Consider the following 22,452-nt stretch of genomic DNA (forward strand, 5'->3'; position numbering starts at 1 on the left):
CGGGTACGGAGGAATCTCCAACACACGTGCCAGACCCTCAAGATCCGCTGCCTCAGGACATCCCCCAAGACCCACTGGTTCCCGGGGTTTCATCCTCTTCCTCCCTGGATGAAGCGGTGGCTTGGACATCTGGACGACCTCAGGTCACACCAGGGCCTTCTGCGCCGCATCGCCCTCCATATCAACTTGCCTGTAGAGGAAGTTGCTGAGGTGGACGACCCGGTTGTCAGTATACTGTCGGCGGAGGCTCCAACCAGGGTGGCCCTCCCATTTATCCGCTCGATACAGGCTAGAGCGGATACCATCTGGCAATCCCCGGCATCCATACCGCCCAGAGCCAGAGGAGTTGAACGTAAATACATGGTGCCCTCCAAGGGGTATGAGTACCTGTATGTACACCCCCCTCCTTGTTCAATGGTTGTTCAATCCGTCAATGAACGGGAGCGCCATGGCCAGCAAGCCCCTGCTCCTAAATCAAGGGAGGCCAGGCAAATGGATTTGTTGGGGAGAAAGATCTATTCCGCGGGAGGCCTCCAGCTCACGGTGGCGAACCAGCAAGCCCTCCTGAGTAGGTACAGTTATAACACCTGGGAGGCAGTAGGGAAGTTTGTAGAGCTCGTCCCGCAGGACTCCCGCCAAGAATTCACAGCTCTCCTGGAGGAAGGGAAAAAAGTTGCGCGGACTTCCCTCCAGGCCTCGCTGGATGCCGCCGATTCGGCAGCTAGAACCGTTGCCTCTAGGATTGCCATGCAGCATATATCGTGGCTGCAAGTGTCAGGCCTGCCATCTGAGCTCCAGTACACGATACAGGACCTACCCTTTGATGGCCAGGGCCTCTTCTCCCAGAAAACGAACCTCGGCTACAGAGTCTGAAGGACAATCGCGTAATCATGCATTCGCTGGGAATGCATACACCACAGACTCAGAGACGATCTTTCCGGTTGCAACCTCAGCGCCCCTACCCCCCGCCTCGGCCAAGGCAAGAATTCAACAGAAGGCGAGGTCGTACCTCTCGCAGACGACAGTCTGGACCTCAGGGGGGTAACAATGCCGGTCCCACCAAGCCACCGGCGGGACCGAAGCCAAACTTTTGAGGTTGCGCCTGAGAGCACTGTACCAATGACCTCCCAGGATCCCTTTCAGTTCGCCAACCGCCTTGCCGCATTCCTCCCTGCGTGGTCCCGGCTGACTTCAGACCGTTGGGTCCTCCGCACGGTGGAGTGTGGCTACCGCCTTCAGTTTATTTCAGCTCCTCCTCCCCACCCTCCCTCCTCGTCCCTCTTCAGGGACCCCTCTCACAAGCAACTCCTTCTGCAGGAGGTTTTGAGGCTCCTTGCGATGGGAGCTATAGAGGAGGTTCCGGAGGAATTAAGGGGCAAGGGGTTCTATTCCAGATATTTCCTAATTCCCAAGGCAAAAGGGGGCCTCCGGCCTATCTTGGACCTGCGAGGACTGAACAAATTCATGAAAGAGTTCAAATTCCTCATGGTGTCCCTGGGGACGATCATCCCTTCCCTGGATCCCGGAGATTGGTACGCTGCTCTTGACATGAAGGACGCATATTTCCACATCGCGATTTACCCTCCGCACAGAAGGTACCTACACTTTGTGGTGAATCGTCAACATTACCAATTTGCAGTCCTCCCCTTTGGCCTCTCCTCGGCCCCTCGAGTATTCATGAAGTGTATGGCGGTAGTCGCCGCCTCCCTCCGCCGTCGTCGAATACACGTCTTCCCATACCTCGACGACTGGCTTATTCGAGGGACCTCCGAGGCTCAGGTCACCGCTCATGTAAACATCATCAAGGGCCTATTCACCCATCTAGGCCTGATCAACCTGGATAAATCCGTTCTGCTACCTATGCAGAGGATAGAATTCATAGGGGCCATGCTGGACTCCAGTCGTGCATTGGCCAGCTTGCCCCCACAGCGCTTTCAGACTATAGTCTCACTTATACAGCGACTAAAAAGATTCCCAACAACTTCTGTCCGCATCTGCCTCAGCCTCCTCGGTCACATGGCTGCATGCACCTTCGTTACGAAGCACGTGAGACTGCGCATGCGTCCTCTCCAGACTTGGCTCACCTCAGTCTACCGTCCACGCAGGGATGCCATAGACATGATAATCACGGTTCCACCAAGCATTCTGGGCTCCCTCGACTGATGGCTGACGCCCTCCCTGGTGTGTGCCGGCCGTCCGTTCCATCCGCCACAGCCCTCGGTGTCTCTGACAACAGACGCTTCTTCTCTTGGCTGGGGTGCTCACTTAGGGCACCTTCGCACCCAGGGTCTTTGGTCTTTTCAGGAGCTGGCGCTTCACATCAATGTCCGCGAACTGAGAGCGGTAAGAGGTCCTCCTGAGAAGCAGAAAGCCTTCCATGTGGGCAACATATCTCGCCAAATGGAAGCGTTTTTCCCATTGGTGCCCCCAGCATAACCTTACTCCCGAAGGTGTATCATTCCCCATTATCTTGGACTACTTATGGGACCTCAAGGAGCAGGACCTGGCGCTCTCTTCAATAAGGGTGTATCTGGCCGCGATTTCCACCTTCCATCCTGGGGAATCCGGCAGTTTGATCTTCTCTCACCCTATAGCTTCCAGATTCCTTAAGGGCTTGGAGCGACTCTACCCTCCGGTTAAGCGCCCTTCCCCTACCTGGGATCTCAACCTTGTATTAGCTAGGCTCACGGGCCCTCCCTTTGAGCCGTTAGCCACATGCTCGCTGCTGTACCTATCCTGGAAGACAGCCTTCCTCGTCGCTATCACCTTGGCCAGACTGGTATCGGAGCTTCATGCTTTGATGGTAGACCCCCCATATACGATCTTCCACAAGGACAAGGTACAGCTGCGAACGTACCCGGCTTTCCTTCCCAAGGTGGTCTCTGCCTTCCACGTTAATCAAGACATATTCCTACCAGTCTTCTTCCCGAATCCGCACGCATCGCGCCAGGAACAACAACAACATACCCTGGATGTCCGCCGGGCCCTCACCTTTTACATCCAGGGACCAAACTTTTCAGATGCTCGCCTCAATTATTTGTAGCGGTCGCGGAGCACATGAAAGGCATGCCTATCTCTTCCCAGAGGCTCTCATCCTGGGTGATGTCCTGTATCCGGACATGCTACGACTTGGCCCGCGTTCTGACTAGCCATCTCACAGCCCACTCTACTCGGGCTCAAGCCTCGTCTGCCGCTTTCCTGGCCCACGTTCCCATCCAGGAAATATGCCATGCAGCTATCTGGTCTTCCATCCATACTTTTGCATCCCACTATGCACTGGTCGAGCAGTCTAGAGACGATGCCGCCTTTGGCTCAGCGATCTTACATTCCACAACGTCTCGCTCCGACCCCACCGCCTAGGTAAGGCTTGGGAATCACCTAACTGGAATGGATATGGGCAAGCACTCGAAGAAGAAAAGATGGTTACTCATTTTTGTAACTGTTGTTCTTCGAGATGTGTTGCTCATATCCATTCCACACCTGCCCTCCTTCCCCACTGTCGGAGTAGCCGACAAGAAGGAACGGAGGAGCGGAGGGGTCGGCAGGGGTATATATATCTGGCACCATAGCAGCGCCATTCCAGGGGGCGCCCTGCCGGCCCACCGAGTGTTGCTAGGGTAAAAATCTCTGACGAACGTGCACACGGCGCGCGCACACCTAACCAGAATGGATATGAGCAACACATCTCGAAGAACAACAGTTACTAAGGTGAGTAACCGTCTTTTTCTTAGACTGGAATTTGTGCTTTTTAGCTGTGCTTTTTCATAGCATGACATATTTTAAATTACAGGGATAATCCATTGTGGATCACTCCTTCATGTTATCTATTATGTTCTTGGACTTCCATCACAAAAATAAATGTGTTTCAGACAGTCTAGTTAAGGATGGTATTCTCTGTATACTCAAATTAGAAATAACTCTTGAGTCTGTTCTTTGTTTGACGGGGAAGAAAGAACCTATACATGACTAAATAGAGTATCGGACAATATTTCTGACTGAATCCATAATCATAAAATCCCTGAATTAAAAACCCAGACAAATTCCTTTTATTTATTTCTTAGTGCTCAAAACTTGCTTTTTGAAAACAATCATCATGGCATATTATGCAGCTCTGTGTGGGAAGTCCATCATATTTCACTCAAGGTGATGAGGAAAGAGAGATTTTGGTTTAGACATTTTTGTCAATGTGTGGGGGATTTTTGTTCAGTCCCCCTCACTATGAAACTAACAGATAGTTGCCTTCTGGCTTTGTATTTGAACAATATGGATTTGGAAATCTCTCCTACAGTCTTTCTCTAACCAGATCCACATAGAGAGAGCTGAACTATAGGCAGATAAGGATCTGTATTGCTTTCTGCTGCCTTCCTTGTTTGTAGGAATCTCTTTAAGAGTATAATTTAGCTGTATAATATATAAAGTATAATGTAGATTCTTTCTACATGATAGTGCTGTATCTATTTTCTTTTAATGAAAATTCCTTCTGGAATCTATAGGGCATGTTTACTTCTGTACGATTTAATGTAGTAAAAATAATATATAATGACATTGTCAACACTGCCTACAGAATAATGTGGATATCAAATAAAATGCACCTGCTTGTTTTTACTCTAAAGTATCTTTCAATGGCATCTTAGTGTAGACTATCCTTACTGTAAAGTCATATGGGAAGTTCGAACATCACATTACTTTAATTGGAAATGAGATACCGACAGAAAGTATGAAAAGGAAACAGGACATGATTTATTCTGTATATACAGTAGATTAATACAGGGCTGATCATTCCAAAAACTTGACACATTAAAACCATGTTGTGTTTTGTGGCACCTTACATATACAACAAGTTTCAGATACTGTATGAATCAATGAAGAATGGGAGTAGATACACTCAGTACAGTACTATATTATTTTTATAGGACTTGAAAGGGACCTCCTGAGTCATCAAGCCCAGTCACTGGCTAGCGCAAGCAACCTCATCATAGAATCCCATCCAATACTCCTATATACTGATGATTCCTTTCAACTTTGTGTGATCAGTCAATTTCATTAGCACACTTCTACTTTTTGTGCCAAGATTATCAATGAAAATATTAGATAAGATTGGTCCCAAGACCGATCCTTGAGGAAAGCCACTAATAACAGTCTCCACCAGCACAATCGTTGTCCTCTCAGCTTAACCTATTATTATCTCTGTCAGGCTGTCTGGAGTGGCTTAAGAGCATGAGTACCAACCTCAGGGCAGACTGTTAAGAAGCAGGGCATAAACCACAAATTGGTTGTGAGTTCTCTCCTTAGATTTCACCAACCAAGTATGAACTTCTCAAGCACTATAACAGCCCTAACATGAAGTCACAGACTGAATGGGGGTTATGTGATGGCTTTGGTGGTGTGGACTTCTGTAATGTAGGGACATGTCCTTGTCTTACCCTGCACCAGCACCATTCTCCTGGCAACCTAACGAGCACAGCTGCTCCTGATAGAGCTGGACCAGCTCCCGCCACCAGGCCAGACCCTTGCTCTCACTACTAGGCCAGACCATCCACAACTCTTGTCGCTGACAGAACACTGGCCAGATGGGTGTGAACATCAGCTGAGGCAGAGGGAGAGGGCCAGAAGCTGCTAGCCTGGCCTGGGACTGAACCAGCACCCTTCAAGTGAAAGGCTTGATGTCCTGTGCTATATTCCAGATTTAAAATGTAAACTACCATAAGCTTGTCCAAGTCATTAACAAAGGAGTATCTGAAACATTGAGAATTCTACTTTTGTTGAAAGTTTAAATGAAAACTAGTGGATTCAATTTAAATGTAAAAGGAAAAAATCCATAACTGCCAGCATGTGTCATGTTTCATTTTTTCATATGGTTTAGAACAACTGAAATATTAAACTCCAAGAATGAGTTTATTTATGCTGTCGGACTCTTAAGTAAATCTGCTATAAAACTTGCATTTAATACTCTTAGGAAATCCTAGTGTTACACACTTTAAGGACTTGCTAGTTTTCTGGATTGTTACTTGGGTGTGCGGGGTAGGAGGAAAGGATCTCTGGCGACTGGGAAGAGAAGGATCTGGGTTGGGAGCCTTAATAGGAATCATTTCAGACCCACATCTCCATTTCTCTTCTGGTGGAAACTATTCATGTGTGCTTGTCTGTATGCCTAATGTTTTCTACTTTCTCCTGTTACTGCATCGCAGTCCTCCTATCAGACAGGAAAGAGACAGAGAAAGGTGGCATGCAGTTAATATTGTAGGAAAGGAAAGAGCTGGAACTTGAGGAGATATTGGAACCAAACTGTCCTCATGGTGTCTGGATACTATGGTGGATAGGGCAGCAGACAGGGATTCAAGAGATATGAATTCAGTTCCTGGTTTGGCCACAAGAATCCTATGTGACTTTAGGCAAGTCACTTACTCTACTCTTGTGTCTCAGTTTCCCATCTGTACAATGGAGATAATACTTTTCTGCTTCATAGGGTTGTTGTGAGAATAACTCCCATGATGGTGATGTGCTCAGATATTATGCTGATGAGGGCTACGTAAGTACCTAGATAGAAATATAGAGCAGTGGTTTAACAGTATGGGTTGTCTGGAAGCTGAACAAAGGGAAGCTATGAGTCTGAGGCTGTCTGCTCTCTTAGGGTATGTCTACACTGCAATTAGACACCTGCAGCTGGCCTGTGCCAACTGGCTTGGGCTAGTGGGACTGTTTAATTGCAGTGTAGATGTTTTTGGGCTCAGGCTGCAGCCTGCGCTCTGAGACCCTCCCACCTTGCAGGATCCTAGGCTCCAGCCTGAGTGTCTACACTGCAGTTAAACAGCTCCGCAGCCCAAGCTCTGTGTGCCTGAGTCAGGTGACATAGGCCAGCCATGGATGTTTTGTTGCAGTGTAGACATACCCTTAGAGGGAAGGAAACTGAATGGTGAGTGAGGGGTTGATAGCAAGGGCAGGTGCAGAGATGGTGGCAGGATTCCTGCTGTAAAGGATAGAGAGAGACTGAAGTTGAGTTTTTTTTTAATCTCTGTCTTCCAGCATTGACTTCATAGGGCAGGAAAATAGGAAAGCCATCCCGCTTGAGTTTCCACGTATTAGTACATCCCTAAATGACTGGGTCAGGGGTCTCATTAAATGAATGAGAAAAATGATTACTTTCAAGGTTTTAAAAATACCTTTGTCAGCTGTGTAGCTTGTAGCTGCTTCAGACTGTCCACCAGTGTGAACCCCTGCCAATTGTAAAGGATTATCAATACTACCTGTGTTCTTCAGTGTCGTCAGTAATAAAGGCACAATAATGTCCTCATTCTCAAAAAAGAGGCGCTTGTGTTCCATCCAGCATTATAATGTCTGAAGCTCATCTGGAAATGATCCATCTGACCAGTCTAATACCACAAAGAATCCTCAAACAGTACTTCCTTTGTCTATCTGCAGTAGCCCAAGCACAGAGTCTTTATCCTAGTCATCAACAAAGGCTCTCAGTTGTACAGGAAATAACACTCATGCAAGATATACTCTTTAATGAAAGCCACCTCACTGTTGGTTCTTCCTTCTGTTGGTGTTGGATTGGGTGCAGATCGAGGGGAGAAAGGAGTTTAATCCTCTTATACAGAATATTTTGCTTGATTATCAGTGTTTTGGAGGAGCTTGTTATGGTTGTCTGATTGGTTCCATATTAACAAAAGACAATCATTTATTTTTAGAATATTTGGATCTCAGTTTGTTGCCTGAGCCTGTGGCATATTTACACCATGCCTTTAAGGATAGTGTAGCCAGCTGTGGGAGGATCATCATAGCAAAGGGTCGCACAGCATTGTATGCCTGTTGGCTGGAGCCAAGGATTGGGTCTGGAATATTTTAAATAAAATTTACATTATTTTGGTGGTGATTGGTGTAAAGCACCTTAGGGCTAAAGGCTTTTTCCCTAATCCTTCTTAAGATTTCATTGTAGCATCTGTTGAGGGCAATTGTGTTAAAATGCTTCCTTCACTTCTCAGTTTATTGTGCCTTTAATTGTAAACAGCACAAAATCCATAGGTTGGTGTGGCAATAAAAGGTCAATTCTTTGCTCTAACATAAAACTACTGTAAGAAAGTGTGCACAGAACGAATGATTATGAAACAACATACACATTTTGGCCCTACTACTTTCAGCTGAACTCTGAGGCAGTTGCTTCAGTATCTTTAAGATCCTTAAGAACCAGCATCTCAATTTCCCAATCTATGGCACTTGACTGCAATGCTATGCCTCACCAACTCTGTTTTTTGGGAACTAGAAAATGTAACATGTTAGAGCATGCGGTCACAAAATTATCATTTTCCAGGTTCCTGTTGGTAGGAGTTTTAAGTGCCATTGGGTGAAAGGGACATTTTCAGTCACATCAAGAGCCGGCAAAGTTGCAGTCCTCTTGTTCTCAAATTCCATAGGATTTGATATCGCCTTCATAATCAGAAATCCAGCAGTACTGAAAACAAAACATTAGTTTTCCTGTGATGTTTGAGATACCATTCTCTTCTCCATACTTTCAATGTATTTAATCACTAGACTTATACAGGCTTTGAATTCAGAAAAGTAGGTATTTAGTGTGTTTGATTCTTCTTTACTTACTTGTTTTTAATATAGTATTGCTAACCTCGGGTGCACAAAAATCATGAATCAGGCACCAAAATATCATGTGATTGGCTTAAAAATCATGACATTTTAGAAAATAATAAATTTGGGGTTATTTTTGTCTGATTTCTGGTTTTTCAGCATTTGGGGTATGTTTTTAAGCTTCTCTCTGCAACCTTGAGAACTAGAAATGTGCTATTTTTAAAATAAAAGTTGGGATTTCTATATAATCATGTGGCTTCAAGACTGGAGCTTTAAGATACCAGGTATCATGGCAACAATATAACACCACTGGATTTAATTGATTCCCCCCCTCCCCCCCGAGTCTCACCAGTGTAAGTGATAGGCCAAACTGAGGCAGGTGAGTTTAGCAAGATCATAGCTGAGGACAGATGACTTTCCACTTTGATTATCTTAAGCCCTGTTTTGCACAAAGACCTGCCAATTTATCCTCTAATGAGGTCTAGAAATGATTTGTTCTGAAATGCAGGGCCTCAGTTTGGTGCCAGCGAACTTTCTATCCTTAGTGATGATGGTGTCTGTGAAGCAGATGGCAGAGCATAGATTCATGGCTGTACTGTGAAGGAATCATTTCCCCTTGCTTTGTTTTATCATTTTCAGCTTTTTATTGCAATACCTGCAAGACCTTCAGTGAATTCCAGGGCTTGTTGATGAATTGAGGAGTTAAGGTGAAAACACAAACACTCATATTTAAATAAATAAATAAATCCCAAATAAAGGTCAGAGATAATGCCTCTATTTCCTAAACACTAACAGATTCTGCACCAAAATAATGGTCATTATAACCTGTAGCTTGCTTTCCAGATCTAAACAGTTTCCCAGTTGATTACCTAATATGATAGCAATGTAATCAGTTCATTTACTTCTGTTTTTAAATGCAGCAACTTTGAAGTACTTAAGATGCAATTTCAAAGCATCTGTATATAAAATATAAGGTAGCAATTGCTTTTTACCAGCCATCAGTTAAACTATTTGCTTTATTTTTGGCTTGCATCACTGCAGGAAGGATACTTATACTCAGTATAAACAATTACAGTTAATAACTAAACATAGAACTTGGCTGCTATGTACAGTGCATATTGTTACATTTCCTAAGAAAAGATTTATTTTTACTGTTTGTATTTTGCTGCTTAATAAACTGATGGATAGGCTGGTTATTAAAAAAGTTCCTTAAAAAGGTTGATTAGAAAAGACTGCAGGATTATAGTGACTAACACAGAAAGGATAAAAGATTGTTTGTTTGGTTTTGAGAGGAGTAGCAGATGAGGCCAGCAACATTTGTATAAAACATCTGAACAAAGTATTTTGAAATGTCTGGTAGTAGAAATTAATTGAATGCCATATACACTTGCAAGTATGAAACATAGTGCATCTGAGAATTAATGAGACAGAGATAATAAATTGGCCTTTGACTTCCTTCACCTGTATTTCATCCAAAAATAACCTCTATGACATCCTGAGGTCTAAGAAGGTAAGTGTAGGTTGGTGAAACAACTCGACACAAAAACACAGGGTTAGTCAGTCATGTTACGGAACAACAGTTAAAGCATCAGAATGTAACAGTGTTTTGTTTTTTTTTGATCAGTTCAAGGTTTCTAACCCATAATTGTAGGTTAGACAATAGCCTCTCCCTGCCTGTTCCTAAAACAGTTGGTTTTTATACCCCCCTCCTGAAGCACCTGTGTAAGCCTGAGTTGTTAACTCCTCATTTGCCATGGTAGTGTGTCTGTACCCTGTCATACTTACTCACTAAAATGGTCTCATTTTTTCATGCACATTTGAAAAGACATAGGATGCCAAGCACTGAACAAAAACCGTTAAGTAATCATTTGGGACCCTAAGGATCCCGATATTCATGCCCTGCACACCATTGTAATAATCTTTGCACAAAATATGCATTGTGTGGTATCATTTGAAAACTAATAACTCACTGGTCAATAATAGCATAGTGAAATGTATGTAGTGACATTATATGTAAAGATATGAATATCTCCTGTATGGGAGGGATTCCAGAAGATTGGAAAAGGACAAATATAATTCCAATCTGTAAAAAAGGAAATAAGGACAACCTGGGGAATTAGACCCATCAGTTTAACTTCTGTACCCGGAAAGATAATGGAGCAAATAATTAAGCAATCGATCTGCAAACATCTAGAAGATAAGGTTATAAGTAACAGTCAGCATGGATTTGTCAAGAACAAATCATGTCAAACCAACCTGACAACTTTCTTGGACAGGGTAACAAGCCTTGTGGATGGGGGAAAGTAGTAAACATGGTATATCTTGACTTTAGTAAAGCTTTTGATACTGTCTCGTATGACCTTCTCATAAACAAACTAGGGAAATGCAACCTAGATGGAGCTACTATAAGGTGGGTGCATAACTGGTTGGAAAACCATTCCCAGAGAGTAGTTATCAGTGGTTCACAGTCATGCTGGAAGGGCATAACAAGTGGGTTCCCACAGGGATCCGTTCTGGGTCCTGTTCAATATCTTCATCGGTGATTTAGATGATGGCATAGAGAGTACATTTGTAAAGTTTGCGGACGATACCAAGCTGGGAGGGGTCACAAATGCTTTGGAGGATAGGATTATAAAGAAAAATGATCTGGACAAAGTGGAGAAATGGTCTGAAGTAAATAGGATGAAATTCAATAAGGACAAATGCAAAGTACTCCACTTAGGAAGGAACAATCTGTGCACACCTACAAAATGGGAAATGACTGCCTAGGAAGGAGTACCGCGGAAAGGGATCTGGAGGTCATAGTGGACCATAAGTTAAATGAGTCAACAGTGTAACACTGTTGCAAAAAAAGCAAACCTCATTCTAGGATGTATTAGCAGGTGTGCTGTAAGCAAGATACGAGAAGTAATTCTTCTGCTGTACTCCACGCTGATTAGGCCTCAACTGGAGCATTGTGTCCAGTTCTGGGTGCCACATTTCAGGAAAGATGTGGACAAACTGGAGAAAGTCCAGAGAAGAGCATCAAAAATGATTAAAGGTCTAGAAAACATGACCTATGAGGGAAGATTTGAAAAAATTGGAGTTTTTTAGTTTGGAAAAGAGAGGACTGAGAGAGAGGACATAACAGTTTTGAAGTACTTAAAAGGTTGTTACAAGGATAAGGGAGAAGAATTGTTCTTCTTAACCTTTGAGGCTGGGACAAGAAGCAATGGGTTTAAATTGCAGCAAGAGAGGTTTAGGTTGGATATTAGGGAAAACTTCCCAACTGTCAGGGTGGTTAAACACTGGAATGAATTGCCTAGGGAGGTTGTGGAATCTCCATTATTGGAGATTTTTAAGAGCAAGTTAGACAAACACCTGTCAGGGATGATCTAGATAATACTTAGTCCTGCTGTGAGTGCAGGGGACTGGATTAAATGGCCTCTCGAGGTCCCTTCCAGTCCTATGATTCTATGATGATGTTAGCACATGTTCAAAACCGGACAGCCCTGCCTAGGCAAAAGTTGTTAAACAGGTCTATCCTAAATCAAGGAATGTGTGTTCATCTCAATTTACGTATAAGTAATAAATAGAAAAGCAGGAATGGCAAGAAACAGAACAATTTGGATTTCAGGAAACACAAGTGGGGGAAGAGAAAGCATGGCGCTTCCTTCACCGCCAGACTCGATCGCCTTCTTTACCGCTTGAATAAACTTTATTTTTGAAGGGTAACTCCACTTCAGAGGTTCACTGGATTATAAAAGAAAGGGGCAGAGAACCCCAAGTTAACTCTAAGACAACAAAGGCACCAACACCTTTGGGCCTCTGGGAGAGATCCTAACCAAGGAAAGGGTCAGTCACCATCTTTCTGGAAGACTATGGGTGAGACAGGCCATCTTCAACAAAGCCTTGAACCAAAACTTACCCTGGCGGGCCAGACCAGTTTGTTTATCTGCTGTATCGGCAGGTTTGGCTGACCATGGCTCCCACTGGCCGTGGTTCCCTGTTCCAGGCCAATGGGGGTGGTGGGAAGCAGCGCGGGCAAGGGATGTGCTGGCCACGGCTTCCCGCCACCCCCATTGGCCTGGGATGGCGAACTGCGGCCAGTGGGAGCCGCGATTGGCCGAACCTGCTGACGTGACAGGTAAACAAACTGGCCCGGCCTGCCAGGCTGCTTACCTGATGAGCCACGTGCCAGAGGTTGCTGACCTGTAGTGTAGACATACCCTCAATTAAGCTATTGACTGTATGGAGGGGCACATGGTTCAGAGAGAGACATCTATTAAGGGAGGATCTATTAATAGGGATTCTCTATATCTTAGTAAGGAGGAGAGAATGGAAGATGATAAAGTACAGGTAGGATCTGAAGAGACAGTCGAATGAAGAAAAGTTACTGTGAGTGCTCGACCCTGCCCTAAGTTGTACAGCACCGAGGGCCCTGTGGAGCTGTGCTCCATGCTATGCAGGGTATTTGCACGCCTGTCGCTCTCCCTCTGGAATCATGCCCCCACACTTGTGTAGTAAGCTCTTTTGGGGCGAGGACTGTCTCCTATGGCAGTGGTTTTCAAACCATGGGTTGCAACCCAGAACTGGAAGGGACTGGGTTGTGGTGGCTCTGGTCAGCACTGCTGCCGTTAAAAGTTCCATCAGCGGTGCTGTCTGGCTAAGGCAGCTAGTCCCTACCTGTTCTGACACTGCGCTGTGCCCTGAAGCGGCCAGCAGCAGGTCCGGTTCCTATGCTGGGGGGACATGGGGTTCCAAGCACCGGCTCTGCCCTTCCATTGGCTGGGAACTGGCCAGTGGGAGCTGTGGGTGGCAGTGTCTGTGGGTGAGAGCTGGATCTGCCACAGGCTGGAAGCCTGCCTCTGTGCCCCTGCTGCGATGCTGACCAGGAGCTGCCAGAGGTAAGCCCGTGCCCCAACCCCCATGCTCTAACCCCTGCCCCAGCCCTGAGCCCCTCCTGCACCCTAAGCCCTGCATTCCCAGCCCCATCCCAGAGCCTGCACCCTCAGCCCAGAGACCTGACCCCCTCCCACACCCCAGCCCACAGCCCCCTGCCACGCACTGAACCCCTCACCCCCACACCCCAACCCTATGCCACAGCCCTGAGCCCCTCTCACAACCCAAACCCCTCATCCCCAGCTCCGTTGGGTTGCAGGCATCAACAATTTTCTTCAGCTGGGTCACCAGAAAAAAAGTTGGAAAACTACAATCCTACGGTGTATCTGCATGGTGCCTACCACAATGAGGCCTCAATCTTGTTTGGGGCCCCAAGGCACAACAGTAATACAAATAGTAAAAATAAATAATACTTGGCAACAGTAGGCTCTGTTATCTCAACACAAGCAGAAACTAACTCAATAAAATGTTATATATGTTTCTTTATGATAATCTTTAACTAAAATGAAAAAATGTAAACTGCTAATCTAGTTTAGACAGAAATTGAAACTAGTTAGTAGAAAAAACATGCCCAAATTGATATGATTCTGGAAACAAATTATTGTATTCAGAATAAGAGAGGGGGAGGAAAGCAAATTACAAAAATATTCAAAAATGAACTACTAGGCAGAAAGTGTGTAAATTTAAAGATTTCTCTATTTGTACAGTAGTTCAGAGCTTTCAGAGCAGGGTAAAGAATCATTATGGATGTTAAGTATCAGAGGGGTAGCCGTGTTAGTCTGGATCTGTAAAAGCAGCAAAGAATCCTGTGGCACCTTATGAACTAACAGACGTTTTGGAGCATGAGCTTTCGTGGGTGAATACCCACTTCGTCAGATGCATGTAGTGGAAATTTCCAGGGGCAGGTATATATATGCAGGCAAGCTAGAGATAATGAGGTAGTTCAATCAGGGAGGATGAGGCCCTGTTCTAGCAGTTGAGGTGTGAAAACCAAGGGAGGAGAAACTGGTTTTGTAGTTGGCAAGCCATTCACAGTCTTTGTTTAATCCTGAGCTGATGGTGTCAAATTTGCAGATGAACTGAAGCTCAGTAGTTTCTCTTTGAAGTCTGGTCCTGAAGTTTTTTTGCTGCAGGATGGCCACCTTAAGGTCTGCTATAGTGTGGCCAGGGAGGTTGAAGTGTTCTCCTACAGATTTTTGTATATTGCCATTCCTAATATTTGATTTGTGTCCGTTTATCCTTTTCCGCAGTGACTGTCCAGTTTGGCCGATGTACATAGCAGAGGGGCATTGCTGGCATATGATGGCGTATATTACATTGGTGGACGTGCAGGTGAATGAACCAGTGATGATGTGGCTGATCTGGTTAGGTCCTGTGATGGTGTCGCTGGTGTAGATATGTGGGCAGAGTTGGCATCGAGGCTTGTTGCTTGGATTGGTTCCTGAGCTAGAGTTGCTATGGTGCGGTGTGCAGTTACTGGTGAGAATATGTTTCAGGTTGGCAGGTTGCCTGGGGGTGAGGACTGGCCTGCCAACCAAGGCCTGTGAAAGTGTGGGATCATTGTCCAGGATGGGTTGTAGATCCCTGATGATGCATTGGAGGGGTTTTAGCTGGGGACTGTATGTGATGGCCAGTGGAGTCCTGTTGGTTTCTTTCTTGGGTTTGTCTTGCAGTAGGAGGCTTCTAGGTACACGTCTGGCTCTGTTGATCTGTTTCCTTATTTCCTCGTGTGGGTATTGTAGTTTTGAGAATGCTTGGTGGAGATTTTGTAGGTGTTGGTCTCTGTCTGAGGGGTTAGAGCAGATGCAGTTGTACCTCAGTGCTTGGCTGTAGACAATGGATCGTGTGATGTGCCCGGGATGGAAGCTGGAGGCATGAAGGTAGGCATAGCGGTCGGTAGGTTTTCGGTATAGGGTGGTGTACATCGGCCAAACTGGACAGTCGCTGCGGAAAAGGATAAACGGACCTTAAGGTGGCCATCCTGCAGCAAAAAACTTCAGAACCAGACTTCAAAGAGAAACTACTGAGCTTCAGTTCATCCGCAAATTTGACACCATCAGCTCAGGATTAAACAAAGACTGTGAATGGCTTGCCAACCACAAAACCAGTTTCTCCTCCCTTGGTTTTCACACTTCAACTGCTAGAACAGGGCCTCATCCTCCCTGATTGAACTACCTCATTATCTCTAGCTTGCCTGCATATATATACCTGCCCCTGGAAATTTCCACTACATGCATCTGACGAAGTGGGTATTCACCCACGAAAGCTCATGCTCCAAAACGTCTGTTAGTCTATAAGGTGCCACAGGATTCTTTGCTGCTATTATGGATGTTCAATGCTTGAGTTATTTTGTTCATATGAATCTGCTAGTGTTTTCTCTAAAACATCTTGGGGTAGAAAATAAACATTCTAAATATCAATTTTTTATCTTTGGGCCATTCACCTGTTTTTTGCATAGGAAAAAACACCAAATGAAGATTAATGACCGGTAATTAAAATGTTTATGCTGATAAAGTTATTGAACATTTATAAAATGAAAATGCTTTCTCAGTAGCGCTATTATTTTTATTTGCCATCTACAGTATAACACAGTTTCTGGATTCATAAACTAGAAATAATTTACTGAAAATCTAATATTATGCTTTGAGGTTTGAGTGTTTGTCGCTACATAAGCATTTTCTGTTTAGATTTAGGTTTGAATCTGTTAACTAAAATATCATAGGGTATTCTTCTGTTCTCTTTATGTAGTAGTAACATAGATTTTTAAAACCAAGAAGATCTAAAGGTCAGATTCAGACTGACTGACTTATACACTTGCAAGTGTGTAGGCTCACTGATTTAAAATTCCCAGTTGGGTCCTGCAGGCTTAGCTTTGTATATCAACAGAAGTAAATAGTTTGACATTGTAGATGTCTCTGATGTTATCTAGTTCCAATCTGAGTAATTTAGAGAAAAACATTCTGACTTACTGTAGCAAACACTTCCCTTTTTGATAAAGTATGGTATTTATCTTTTCTTGATGGCCATCCAACTAACTTTCTTTCAAGAAAAATGTAACCCTGTTTGTTATTTAAGTAATACCAACTTTTGGTGCTTTTGTGTTTTAGCTGATAAATTTAGAATTAAACTAGAAGAACTGGAGCGAGAGAAGAATTCTTTAAAATTTCAGCTTCCTTCAAAGCATCCTTCAATTATCAGCTTCTTGGACAGATTCAGTGCACAAGTTCAAACAGCGTTGTACTGGGCTGGAGATCGGTAAGTTCACTGGAGCCTTATGACATGGAACTATATTTCTGTTTTTCTTGAAGTAGTGGGTACAAGTTATGGCTAGATTTTAATTTTTATTGAAAAAATGAATGCTTTGAAGCGTTGATACTACACCTTTCAAGAATATAACAATAATTCAGTCCTATTGTCATTTTTCCTTTTCTCCAGGTCTTTGAAAAGTGTCATATTAGAGCCTGAGCCTGAATGAATGAAGTCTATGTGACTTTTACCACTGATTTCAATAGAACAGGCTTGAACCCTAGCACAGCAACTTAAACATATAGCAGCAAGGCAGCCTGAGCTACATCTCCCTGTGGAACTAAACCCAGTTCGCTTTTGGGGGGGATGAAAAATCATTAACTATAAAGTGGGTAAATCACTTCTGCCATGGATTCTCCTGCCAGCTTGGGAATCATTTTTATACATTATTAGTTAAGGACCAGCTGAGCACTGTGTAGTTCACAAAAATAATCAGTCTCTCCCCCTAGAGCCAGGGCCATCCTTAGCCATAGGCAGAATGGGCAGCCTCCTAGGGCACCACTAGGTCTGGGGGGCACTGCTCTGCTGGGAGCCCTGACAGACGAGCAGTGGAGCATGTAAGAGCAGGGCTGCTGGGTCCTAGAGAGAGCCGAATGCAGCACAGTTTGAGGGAGGGGATTGGCTGCTGTGGTCTCTGGGAAGGGGTGGGGAAAGGAACTCATCTGTAGGGTGACTAGATGTCCCGATTCTATAGGGACAGTCCTGATTTTTGAGTTTTTTTCTTATATAGGCTCCTATTCTCCCCCACCCCCGTCCCAATTTTTCACACTTGCTATCTGGTCACCCTAGGTGGGGGTAATTGGTACCTATATGAGACAAAGCCCCAAATATCAGGACTGGCCCTATAAAATCAGGATATCTGGATCTGGTCACCCTAGCTAGGGAGCGCGTCTCTTCCCCGGGCTGGGAGCGATCCTTCTCATCCAAGGGGGAGCTGCACAGGGCAGGATGAGCTGCTGTGGCTCCATGGGTGCCCCATTTCTGAGATCAGATGCTGTTCTAACTTAACCATGGTCTGTTGGGCTGGCGGTAGTGCCCATTGGCATGTGATCAGACCTGAGGGTTTGCTGCTGCTGTTGCCACTCTGCACCCAAAGAGGTGAATTTTGGAGTCCTGCAGTTTTCCACCTATCTCCTCCTCTACTGCAGCTGTTGGACCAGCAGGCTAGGGGGTGAGCCAAGCATGAAAGCAGTACTGTGTTGCCATTTAGATTGTCATTTAACAAATTTTGTTCGCCAGAAATGCTTGCTAACAATCCTGAATTCAATTTCAATATTTAAAAAAAAAAATTCAATATCTTAACCAAAAACAGAAAATTAAGTTGTTGACAATTATTTGTGACAACTTATTTGTGTTTGGTATGGGGAAGGGAGTGGGCCAGTTTTCATCAGAGAAACAAAAAATGTTGACTGACTTTCCTATAGCCCTATTACGGCTAAATAGAGCCCTCCAATAACTGTAATATGCTCATCTCCGTACTAATGTATAGAGCAGGGATCAGCAACCTACGGCACATGTGTCAAAGGTGGCACACGAGCTGATTTTTGGTGGCATGCAGCGGTGGGCTGAGCGGCTCAGCTCGCCACTGCTCTGGGGTTCCGGCTGCTGCCCCATTGCCACCCGGGGACCCAGCCACTGGCCCCACTCAGCAGCCACTGCTGTCCTGGGGGCCCCCAAGGAACCCCAGGCTGGCAGCGGGTTGAGCAGGCCGGTGGCTGATACCCTGACTGAGCCACTCAACCCGCTATTGGCATGGGTTCCATTCATTCAACTGGTAGGTGGGCTGAGCAGGACTAAATTCAATGAAATATGAAAACAAGAGCAACTAATGACAAAGTGCACGAACCTAGAGCAGTGGTCCCCAACCTTTTTCGTCTGGCGGGCGCCAGATGAAGGACCGTGGGGGTGGACGAGCATCCACCGAAATGCTGCCAAAATTCAGTGGCATTTCAGCGGTGACGCCTCTGGATGACGCTGCTCCTTGGCAGCAAGCGGCGTCATCCAGAGGCATTGCTGCCGAAATGCTGCCAAATTTCAGTGGCATTTCGGCAGATGCTCGTGCGCTGGCCAGTACGTGGGTACACTGAGAGGCCCCAGCAGGCGCCATGGCACCCTCAGGCACCGCGTTGGGGACTCCTGACCTAGAGAGCCTCCTGAAGCATGGCGATCATTTTGATTTAAATGGATTTGAACTGTGTGAAGAATTGAGTACACAGTCATCAATAGTGCCACATGCAAAATCAATGATGGACATTGTACAGTTTACGCATACCAGCAAACTTGTTGACATATATCCTAATGTGTACATTGCCACTCATATTCTACTGACAATTCCTGTGACACCAGCATCAGGAGAACGGAGTTTCTCAAAACTAAAGCTCATTAAAAACCATCTCCGGTCTACAAGGAGTCAGGAACACTTGATTGGTCTTGCTATTCTTGCAATCAAACAAGACATCACTTTGTTTTTGTCATACAATGACATTATTACTGATTTTGCAGCCAAACAAGCCAGAAAGATTGCTTTTAATTAAAAACAAATCCTTGTTTCAATACCTCTTCATATAAATTTCCAATAAAATGTTGACAAATTAAAAAAATTATATTATTTGCATCATTCTGTCAAATCAGAATTTTTTCCATAGTGCTACCTCTTTGGTGCTAGTCCATCAGCATTACAGTGTGCTTAATTAAGTTAAACTGGTTTTAATAACATGCATGTGGCAAGTTTTCCAATAGTGTAAGCTTATGTTTGTGTTGCTAAGAGCAAGACAGGCACAAGGGCACCAGCTTAATAATCCCACCTAGGGCACCATAAATCCTAAGGACGGTCCTGCCTAGAGCTAACAACCTGCAAGACAGAGAGAATCTGAGATGCACCAGATGACGCTGGGGAACTAGTTAATCTGTCTCCTCTCCCATTTTTTTTCTCATTTGTGTTTCTGAGTCTGTCTTTTCTGTCACGCTACTGAATGGCTTTGTTACAAATAAGGAGGTTCTTTCTTAGATATTTATTAGCTATGGCATTAATGTGGGAAATCTTGTTTTCTGACAACTCACATTGATAAAGACCATGGCGTGACATTTGATCTATGCATACTTGTGTTGACTTACATGAATGCTAGATAAAATACATATAGATGATGGGATTTGGCTAAACAGATATTCTTTTTTTTTTAAATTGTTTTAGCTCTTGTTTATTGTGTATATATAAAGTAATGTGATTTGTTTTGAAATATACTCCATAAGAATTCCCTCTTGTGGTCTCGTATGGTAGAAGGGAGCCCTTTTGTCAATTGTATGGATGACAGAACCATGAATCAAAGTATAGGATACAAGATGCTTAAATGCTGTATCAAAAGGTGCCTCTCATATTATTTGTTATAAACTATTCTTGTATTTCGAGAGACACTGTCAGCTTGAATTATTGGAAACTGATTAATTATAAGAGATTTGTTTTCTGATGGGGCACCCTCTAAATTGTATGTCCTGAGGATTTTAAAAAAAATGTTCATGAGGGTTTTTCTATTCCCCTGCTGAAGACTAGAAGTGTCTTTTGTGCAGGTCTGAGAGCAACAGTACCAGCCACAGTCAGACCTAGTTCTTGCTTTTCACTCTTGCCTCTGTGCACATGACTCTCTGCTGTCTTTTCAGATTCAGCTTGGGTATTGCTTTTATTGTTAAACACCTTTTTTTTTCATTTGTGGTCTTTTGTATTTGACAGCACTTTGTATATACTTTCTTTGTTTTGCTGATAGAGCGTACTCTTCCTCGGGTTCTGCAAGAAGGTGTTTAAAAATCTTTTAGGCACAGTAATATTTTAAATAGGGCTAGCAGGAAAAAAAAATCTGTTTTGTGAAAAATGTTGAAGTTTTGAGACTTGTTTTTGTTCCACAGTGGAATAAAATCAAGGTCTTTTGAATTTTTCATGGAAGGGAAAAAAAAGAGAGAGAGGGAAGAGTGAGAGAGAAACACACAACCCAGAACAGCCATAGCTTGCTGGTTAGGGATGTGGGAGATCCAGGTTAAGGAACCTAGGTCTCCAATATCCCAGGTGAGTGCTCTAATCTCAAAGCTATTGGCTATTCTGTGGTCAATTGGTCTATCTGGTTTTGATGAGAAATTGCACACTGAATCAGAGAAAACTTTTCCACAAAAATTTCATCAGAATTAATATATTTCTTGGAAAATTTAAGTTTTTACAAATTCACGTTTTCTGATATAAGTTTTTTGTTTTAAAAAAAAAAATCCTGGCTGGCACTGGCTTTAAGTTACTCATAGTAACACAAGAACAGATTCAGAATATTCAGGGGAAATGTGATTTCCAAGTTGATGGTGCTACTTTAAGAATAACCCTTGTTACAGTGGCATGTTTGTAGCTTCTTCACCAGCCAGTCAGAAATCTTCACCCTAGTGAGAGCTGTATGAAATGTCACTTAGCAAAAACAAGAGCACTTCAGAGCTTCTAGGAATCCTGTACAGTTTGTCTGGTGAGGAGGTAATGTTTTGTAATCAGTGTAAGACACATACACATTAATGGTCTAGCACTTTAAAATGCTACACATAGATGGTTGCTTCTCATATTTTGTTTTTGCCTAAGTACGTGTATATAATGGTCATTGAACTTTGTGTTCTTGCATTCTTGCTGATATTTACATTAAAGCTAGACTTTTTCAGTAATGTGGGATTCTTTTCTAATGTGTTTATTTTTACTTAATGTTTATGAAACAGAAAAAGCATTCGGATGCACCTAAAAGCATCATTACAACAGGCCCTCTTGACTGCTTGTTCAAAACATTTCTTTTTTTAATTACCCATTTCCTTCTCTCTTCACTAACTTTGATGTTGTATTGCATCCATCCTGCACCACGTCTTTCTCTCTCTCTGTTTGGTATCATTTGTAATCCAACATTGCTTTTTCATTCTCTTTAATCCCATTTGTTCTCCAGCAATCTCTGTCATAGACTCCTGAAATAAAGTCTACTCTTCCTCCATGGTAGAATATATTTTGGAAATCGCTACTGGGTAACTATTAGCAATCACTTCATCACAAAGCATATCACCATTGAAGCATTTTTGATGCAATAGATATCCATCTCTGGAACTTTATTAAATGGAACATCATTGTTGCTATTAAGAGTCATCGATCAGTTTCTGGAGCAAGATTAGCATTTCTAAGTATATGTACCTCTTGGATAAGTTCAGTCAAGAATTTCTAAACTAGAAGTAATCCAAGGTTACATTGTCACCCGTTGGATAGTTAAATGTATACATATGGCAATTCTTGTGCTGAAACCAGGTATCTGTAAAAAATAGAATTTGCTTCTTACATATGGCCTAATAGACACACACCATTATTGATTTCTCTTCCAGTAAGATGTGTGGTCCCAGTACCCCTTCAGATCTAATTCTGTCATGGCCAATTCTTGTGCTCATTTCTCCGAAGTTGGCAGTATGAAGTTGGGGTGATGTATTAGATACAGTGTCATCTAACATGGCATAAAAGCATCTTTTTCAGCATCAGGGCTTGCCTCAAGCGGAGCATACCACACATCCTACCTTCATACTGAAAATAGCAGCTATCAGGTGTGGAGAATAAACCTGCCAATTCAATAATACAGATTTTGTCCTCGGGGACAAAACCAGAGCAACACCAGTGTGCCTATCAGATGTATTACGGGCATCCAG

The 22,452-nt window shown here is 43.7% G+C and overlaps 1 protein-coding gene across 1 annotated transcript in view; it reads left to right on the forward strand.

Moving 5' to 3' along the window:
* The window catches only part of DISC1 (DISC1 scaffold protein), a 405,341-nt gene that overhangs the window by 123,077 nt on the left and 259,812 nt on the right, over window positions 1-22,452 (forward strand). Inside the window, 1 exon segment of the mRNA XM_030556889.1 lies at window positions 16,566-16,713. Coding sequence (XP_030412749.1) covers window positions 16,566-16,713 — 148 coding nt within the window.

Source organism: Gopherus evgoodei, chromosome 3, assembly GCF_007399415.2.
Source record: "Gopherus evgoodei ecotype Sinaloan lineage chromosome 3, rGopEvg1_v1.p, whole genome shotgun sequence".
NCBI lineage: Eukaryota > Metazoa > Chordata > Testudines > Testudinidae > Gopherus > Gopherus evgoodei.